Source organism: Cucurbita moschata, unplaced genomic scaffold (genome assembly GCF_002738365.1).
Source record: "Cucurbita moschata cultivar Rifu unplaced genomic scaffold, Cmos_1.0 Cmo_Scf00010, whole genome shotgun sequence".
Lineage (NCBI taxonomy): Eukaryota > Viridiplantae > Streptophyta > Magnoliopsida > Cucurbitales > Cucurbitaceae > Cucurbita > Cucurbita moschata.
The window spans coordinates 3348669-3357224 of record NW_019268526.1 but is presented as its reverse complement, the minus strand read 5'-3'; the positions used below and the strand labels follow the sequence as shown (position 1 = coordinate 3357224).

Below are 8556 nucleotides of genomic sequence, written 5' to 3'. Positions count from 1 at the left end.
TTTTTTTTTTTTTTTTTTTTTTTTTTTTTTTTAATTTTCACGTTTGCCATATTGGCGTAGCTGGCGAGTTTCTGGGAAATGGATGTTTCATTAATGGGTGTAGTATTAAGCAAAATATATCTTTTTCCTCATATTCTAAAAATAAAAATAACCTTTTAATAAATATTATTTTTGTGTTTTAATTTTTAAAATACTCTTGAATTAACTCGATTGCTTCACTTATCTTGTATCACGTGCCACAAAATGATTTCTCCCATTAAGCTAAATGGGGTCGGAGATCGTCTTCCATCCCTACCCAATCCTGTTTTATTCTTATATATAAATAAAGAAAAAACTAATCGAAAATTTTGAATTTTCAAATATTATTAGATTTATTACTATGTTTTATACGCTATATTAAAAAATATAAAATATTTTGAATATGTATATATTTTTAAATGTATAAAGAAAAGTTCTCACAAACATGAAAAATTATAGTCCTCACTATTTTCATGAATATCTTTAAATATAATATAAATAAGAGGTAGATAAAAGGAAAAAGTTGACGTGGCTGCTGACTTGTTGATTGAGTAGATGACGTGGAAAAAGGAGACCAACGTGGCAATAAAGAACCAATCCTACCCATTAAAAAAAAATTCGAAAATGAAAACTTTTTGCCATCTTTTAACTCCGAAATGAAATGGATTCCAGGATCTCCGTCGGGCAACTCTAGCTGTTCTTCAGCCCTAACACCGCCGCCGCCGCCACCACCGCCGCAAATTTCATCTGCAACCAACTCACCACCACCCTCTAAGTATGGGCTTTTGTAGTCGCTGTCATCGGAACCACCGGAGACTCCATCGTTGATTTGATATATATATATAAGAAAAGGCCGTTAATAATATGACTGCAATAAACCAAATAATTATATATATGTATATATATATATTTCAATTATGTGTCACAATCTTTCAATTATATTTCCCATAATTTTTCTCCTTTATTTATTTTCTTATTTAATTACATAACTTCGGTTTATGTGGTTTATAAATTGACAATTAATTACTAATTCATTTTCAAAACAAAAGAGAGGCCCATTAGGCCCAAATCCTGAAGGCTATGTGGACCACAAGCCCAAGTCGTTGAATTATGGGCCTATCACAGATTGGCCCAAATAGCTATCTCCTGGGCTACTTTTATTCCTTTTGACAATTATGTCCTTCCCATTACAGAATAAGGAGCGATAGTTCAAAATCAAAATTAGCTCAACATCGTTACGGGACTCTCTACGATCGTATGATATTATCCACTTTGAGTATAAGTGCTCGTGACTTTGCTTTGGGCTTTCTAAAAGGCTTCATATCAATGAAGAGTGTATTACTTGATTATAAACTCATTCCCTAAATTAGGTGACGTGGGAATTTCATCTAATACTTTTCACATTCAAAAAATGCCAACGCAACGAGAAATCGACCACTAGTAACAAAGCGAATATAAGGTGTCGAGAGGACTGTCGCAATCAAGTGCACTTAGACAAAAAGGTGTGATCGAGTCGAGGTGCTTTCAATTAAGCTTATAGTTTACTTAATCATGAATCTTTAGTGAGAAGGTTCGTAAATCTAGTAAGAGCCCGTAATTAATTACAATAAACTATTTTGAATTAATTATGAAAATTGAACAAAAAAAAGAAATATATTTGGAAGAGATCACATCCCATGCAGTTGACTGAGAGCAACAATAAATTCTCAATCTCTTCACTATTTTGTTTTTGTTTTTATCTTATCGAATAACAAATCAATTACCCACTCGCTTTCGCTCCAAAGTTTACTCCAATCTGTCTCTCTGGCCGATGAAATCCTCTCCATCGTCCTACTTCACTCTCCGGCGACCACTGAGGCGGTCAGTTTACCTCTTCCGCCTCTGCTTGCCGTTTCTATAGGTGATTGACGGCGGGAAGGGAGCTGAAATCGGAGGCGAAATGTACAAGAACCAGCTCCAAGAGTTGGCGCAGAGGAGTTGCTTTAATCTTCCTTCTTATTCGTCTGTTAGGGAAGGTCCTGACCATGCTCCGAGGTTCAAGGCCTCCGTTAACTTTAATGGCGAGGTTTTTGAAAGCCCTAACCATTGTCCTACTCTCCGGCAGGCGGAGCACTCGGCGGCTGAGATTGCTCTCAATTCCCTTGCGAATCGCGGTCCATCTCACTCGCTTGCTGCTCGGATCCTGGTGCGTATTCTCGCTAATTCATTGTTCTGAATAAGTTCCTCTTGTTGTTGCGAGTATTGTGTTTTACTTTGTGTTGGATTTCACTTTTATTGTTCTTCTTGATCTTCTTTTCTCAATGATCAGTAACTTTTACGAAGTAGAATAGATTGCGTCGCTTGACATTTTTCCGCGCCATGTTCGAGTTCTATGTCTCATTTCCTTTGCCGGTCTTTAAACCTATTATCGCAGATCAAAATCTGCTAGAATTGGAATTTCGATACTTCGTACAGCGTAAGTTGGTTTGATTTCCTTCGATTCCTGAGTACGACTTCACCGTACGCAGCGGTGACGCCTGAACGTTCCGGCTTGCGACCTCTATCGGTCGGAGTGGAGTCGGCGATTACGATAACCTGGCTTTTTCATGATGCAAAATTACATAAACACCCTTACCTTTTCCCCTTCTTTCCTCTAATGGCTGAGCGGATTCCTAACGCAGTTGTTTTTTTCTGACGAAGCCGACTACTCTAGACTTTAAATTCAAGAAACAGAGTATATTTTAGGAAAGTTACTGACGGAAGCCCTCAACATTGATGGCTACCTGGGTTTGTTTTGTCGTTATCAATATCACTACGGGACCAGTTGCGTGCGGGATTTTCTATGGGGATGGTTGGTAATATTAAATTTGCTTGATGCAGTGTATTCAGTGGCCGAAATTTTAGCTTTGTAGCTTTAAATTACTGAAATCTCGAGAGGAAAGTAATTAAGAATTTATGTTTTAACTTGTCCTATTAGCTTTTCCTTTATACGTCCCTGAAAGCCTCTGTATGCGCTGCTCAAGTTGATGGCTGTTGATGTTTATCGTTCTATGATGTCAATTCTGCATTGTTTGTTAAGGATTGTTGAGAAGAGTCTAGATTGGCTAAGGATTTGTCCGTAAGAAATAAATCTCCATTGACATGAGTTCTTTTGGGAAACAAAAAAGTAAAGCCACGAGAGCTTATGATCAAGTCGATAATATCATATCATTGTGGAGAGTCGTAATTCCTAATATAGTTGCTCTGAATTTATTCATATGTGAATACAGGTCTTTTGTTATCTGAATTTATTCATATGTGAACACAGGTCTTTTGGTTTAGTGACTAAGTAATATCATTATGATCAGGACGAAACAGGGGTTTACAAGAACCTCTTGCAGGAAATTGCCCAGAGAGTCGGGGCTCCGTTGCCACAATATACAACAGTCAGATCAGGACTTGGACATTTGCCTGTTTTTACGGGGTCTATAGAATTGGCTGGAATCACGTTCATTGGGGAACCTGCCAAAAATAAGAAACAGGCAGAGAAGAATGCAGCCTTGGCAGCTTGGTCATCTTTGAAACAATGTGAGTTTGTTTTTTGAATTTTTCTTCCTGAAAATTTAAAACCATCGTAGAAGATCATGTAGCTAGCAGAAAATGTTATACATTGTCATTTTCTATGACAGCCCTCATCCCCCTGATTCAATTTTTCTCAGCAGTCTTTAAGATTCTTATTTAATGAGCTTAGTGTGCTTTAATTTGGATATTACATGGATCTTGATCATCTTTGGAAGAAGAATTTGGCATTGGATTTTCATTGATATATTGATTGTCTGTCATTAAACATGTGGATGATTTGTAGTATGTTTCCTCTATCCAGTGGCAAAAGAAGCGGCAAGTTCATCAGCAGTTGAAAGCAGCGACGAGCCCGAGCAAGTTATGATAGCTCGGGCACTATCAAACTATTGTTTAAAAGAGAAAACGTTCAGGACTAACTCAAATGCCCCAATGCCATTCCCAAAGAAACTTTCACTTCAAACTCCAAGAGCAACCAGTCAGCAACCTCCCCCTGCAACCACATCGAAAATTCTCCCTTTCATTTGCCAAAAACCAGTTCCTCGAAGCAGACTACCACCAACAAAAAACAACAGCACTACGTTACCATCACATCCTCTTACAGCCTGTGGGAGTCATCCTCAAAAGTTCCCGGCACCTGGAGCCGTTCCTTATGTCCCGATTCAACAATATAGCATGCCTTGTCGGGGAATTGTACTACCTGTGACTATAAGAACTGCTGTGCCTGTTTACTCTGCATCACCATGCCCACAACCCCTGAAGGTACCCTCCCAGATGCGACCTTCCCAACCCATTCGAATTGCCCCTCCTGTCTCTATTAGACAAGCCATTCCAGTTTTTGCTGCTCCTCCACCATTGTCAAGAAAGGAACTCTCTGCTCTTCCCAAAGGAGATTCTCCCACTGTCCCTAAACAAGATCCTCCAACCATTGCTACTGAGGATTCTGCCGATTCCCTGATAGCAGATCATTCAGTTGCTTCCACCCCAGTCTCGCTCACTGTGCCTCCTAATCAAGTACCAGAAACTCAGAACACAAAAGCAATCAATTTGGATGAAGAAACCAAAACAGTTAAAAATCTGAAACAGCCCATAATCCAATAGATTGTCATGTTTACCATATGATGTGATAATCTCAAATCATCTAATGTTATTAGATTAATGTTCTGTTTTAGTCTCCTTTGTAATGTCTCGACAGTTTTGTGTTTGCCATATATGACCAAATAGTTAGCCTTAAGGTAAACGAGTGAGTATCCACAGCCGAATGTTAATTCTGAAGTCATTCGCCTTTTGCCATTTGCCAAAAGATTTAAGTCATTCATTCACAACTTCTCAGTTTCCTTGATTTTGCAGGTTCTAAAAGCCAAGGCAAGTGTTAGTTGAAAATGATTAAGTGGGTTGAGCTCCATATCTCTTCCAGGTATTTTCTTTTACAATCTTATATTGTTTTTCATCACTTCTCCATCTTTCTGTCTATTCTATTGGGAAGGAAGACGTGGAACACGAAGGGTCTTAATTCTTAAACACAAAAACATATTGAAAGATACAAAATCATGAAACCAACCAGCAATAAGGTTAAGATTAAAATATCATTACATCATATTCTTAGTCTTAGTCTAAAGCATTGAAAGCTGTCTGAAAGTAGAGGATGATAGGGAGTATGGATTTCTCATCCAGACGGAATAAAACACAATAATTTCACCCTCCAAATCATAACTATAAACATTCGAAGCCTAAAACATTGACCTAATTCTAGTTTGTTATTACCATATTTTACCCTTTTTTTTTGTCTACGTACTTCCCAAATAAGGACAGGATGGTTGGGACTAAACTAGAAGAAAGAAAATCAGTGTGATATAGCGCAATCCTATCTAGTTATTTGCAAAAACACATAGTTCTGATCTGATATTAATCCCAGAAACTTTCAACAATCAACTTAATTACTCATAGCATTCATCATTAAGATCAGTATTAAAATGCAAAACAAGAAAGTGATTAATCATAACTGTGACCCACGATGGGAAATTTGGATCCAATACATGAATCAGCAAAATGGGTTTTCAATTGTCAAGTGTCATATCAAATTCGGTGGAAAAAGAATTGGCATGAACTACTTTTTTGTTTTTGTACTATTGTTGAAAACATTCTAATTGCCCAGGATGGCAATCTTCAACACCCATAATTGATGGGAGTTTTGTAGGGTTTCTTCAGGTTAAAATATTGGAAGCAAACAAACAGACTAACAATTCTACTCTTGAAAATTCACCTCAAGAATCACTTGAAAAACACGTCGAAACACTTTTAGATGAACAATATCTAAAAACAACATTTTCAAAAGTGATTTTGATCCCATTGCTAATTGTGGGGGAGATTGAAAACAGGTATCAATCAAGTCTCAGCTTAAGAAGGAAGGAAAGTAAAGGGTGTGGTGTGTAAAAGAAGAGGGAAATGAAGAATGGAGAGTGAAATAAAGGATGGTTTAATTTGGTAGAGCAATTCCCCCAACCACCAATCTCTATCCATTGAGTTTTTACTTTATATGGTGAAAACAACAGAGGCCTGAAATGGGGAATATGATTAGGGGCATTGGCCAAGTTTTATCTTTTTAGAGCCTCTAAAAAACAATAGTTGTGTTGTGATAAAAGTGTGGCAAAGAAGCAAAGTTAGAAGAGTGGGACCAATTCTCCACTAATATTATTCCTTTCCTATGACAAAAGCAATGGCTTCACCCAAAAGGCGATGGAACCCTCCACCATATCTCTATCTCTCTCTCTCTCTCTCTCTCTCTTATATTATATGTTTTGTGTTGAAACAGAAAAGCACAGAAAAGAGAACAAAAGATGAAGGAAGGATTATAAGGGTGGGGCGAAGGGGGAGGGGACAAAGTGGAAGAATGTTAATCCCATAACCTAAAGTTTTGTAAAGCAAAATATACCCATTTGACTTTCTCCTTGCTTTTCCTTTTCCCTTCCCCTACTCAAAACACTTTATTTATTTTACTTCATTAATATGATTCCTAATCTCCCTTCCCACTCTTAAGTCAGACTTGGATTGAATACTGAATACTGCTTTCCATTGAATTTTATAGGTATCTACGAGATTGAGTATGAAATTCTGTTCACTCACTTCAATTTGAGTATTTATTTCCATCCCTTTATTAGTAGGATTAGAAATCTTTTATTTTACATATCCATACGATTGAGTTTCTTAGTTTCTCATTGTTCTTGCTTTTGAAAAGGAAGGATTAAGAAAATCCTACTGATTGCAACTTTCTCCAAATCTCTAGGAAAAACATGAAAACAAGAGGCTGAAACGGTACGATCCCTCCATCACTCTAGAACGAAAGTAACTTAGAGAGTCATTCCATTTAAGGCAAGCATGTGTGGTTAATGGTTATGGGAGTAGACACAAATGTTCGGGTGTCCGAGCCAAATGGTCATACGACAACTTCACTTATTAGATCAATACTAGTGGTCCATCCCAAAATCAAATGGAACAAGTAAAAGATCCCTCTATTACTTTGGGAAGAGGATCTAGATAGTTTGTTGAACTATATGGACAAGTAGACGTTCCTTCCTTAGAAAGTAACAGCCTCATCCAAAAAAAAAAAAAAAAAACTTGAATTTTTCCAAAAGCTGCATTGTTTTTTTTCCTAAACATTTCTAAAATATTCGATTTATTACTATTAAACTTCGGACCGTGTACTTACCTCATCCCTTTTTTGACAAATTATTCTAAATGAGACGAATTAGAAAGAGGCTAAGTTCTTCAAGATATCTTGGAGATGAGAGTAAACAAATGGAATGTCAAGTAAGGTGGTTAGGTTAATTGTGAGAAGTGGGGAGCACGTGAGGTTACTTTTTGCGCGTGCCAAAAGGGTAGGGGGTGGAAAAAAAAATACATGGCAACCCATTATTTCATATTAATTTATTCCCATATAAAAATAAAAAATAAAAGAAATATATATTTAAAAAAAATAAAAAATAAAAAATAAAAACCGAAGATTTGAGATTGTGGACCAATTTCGCCTTTATTTTAATTAAATAATAATAATAATAATAAAAATATAAGGAATGTTGGTCTGGAATTATGAAACCGCCTTCAAACTCCGCATATTTTCGTCTTTATTGTGTTAGGGATTTGGCCTTGATGTTCCCTAGAATTCACGGTTTTGCCACTCGCCCTTAGAATATTCTTATTCTTTTCTTTTTCTTTTTAATTTAAGAGATTTTGTAGATAAAGTTGGAAGATTTAATACCCAAAAGAAAAAGGGGAGAAATTTTGAAAGTGGACTCAAAGTCTAAGGTGGTGTTGTCACACTTTTTACTCATCCAATTAGGTTATACCTTAAACTTAGGTCTCTACAACCCTATCCTCTTTAACCAAATTGAATTCATAAAATTATTACGTTTGAAATATTGTTTTTATTTTATCTTTTTCGATCACTGATATTTCAAAAGTGACACGTTGATGCTTCGTTTCATAATCATTTTACTAGCTTTTGTATCAGCCAAACCCATCGATAACATATATTGTCTTTTTTAGACTTTTCTTTTAGACTTCCACTTCTTTATAATAAATGTTTCGTTCCTCTCTCTAACCGATATGTGATGTCACAATCCACCCCTTGGAGACCCAACATCCTCACTGGCACATTACCTAGTGTCTGGCTTTGATATCATTTGTAACAACCTAAAACCACCGTTAGCAAATATTGTCTTATTTGGACTTTCTCTTTCGGGCTTCTTCTCAAGGTTTTAAAAATGCGTCTTCCAAAGAGAGGAAACCCGAAAAGTAAAGCCAAAAGATGACAATATCTGTTAACGATAGACTTGATTGTTCTAGCTTTAGTCATGATTTTTTTTTATCTATAAATATTTTCTAAATCTAAGCTAAATTTTGAAAATTAAAAAAGAACTTATTTTTTGTTTTTGTTTTCATTTTGGCTGTAAATTCAAATTCGACAAAAAAAAAAAAAAAAAAAAAAAAAAAAAAAAAAAAAAA

The 8556-nt window shown here is 36.2% G+C and overlaps 1 protein-coding gene across 1 annotated transcript; it reads left to right on the top strand.

Moving 5' to 3' along the window:
* Window positions 1-1745: 1745 nt before the first annotated feature.
* LOC111449096 (double-stranded RNA-binding protein 2-like) lies at window positions 1746-4880 on the top strand. Its single transcript, XM_023088955.1, has 3 exons — window positions 1746-2203; window positions 3345-3564; window positions 3860-4880. The coding sequence occupies exons 1-3, from the start codon at window positions 1958-1960 to the stop codon at window positions 4654-4656; spliced, it is 1263 nt and encodes a 420-aa protein (XP_022944723.1). The 5' UTR covers window positions 1746-1957; the 3' UTR covers window positions 4657-4880.
* Window positions 4881-8556: the final 3676 nt, after the last annotated feature.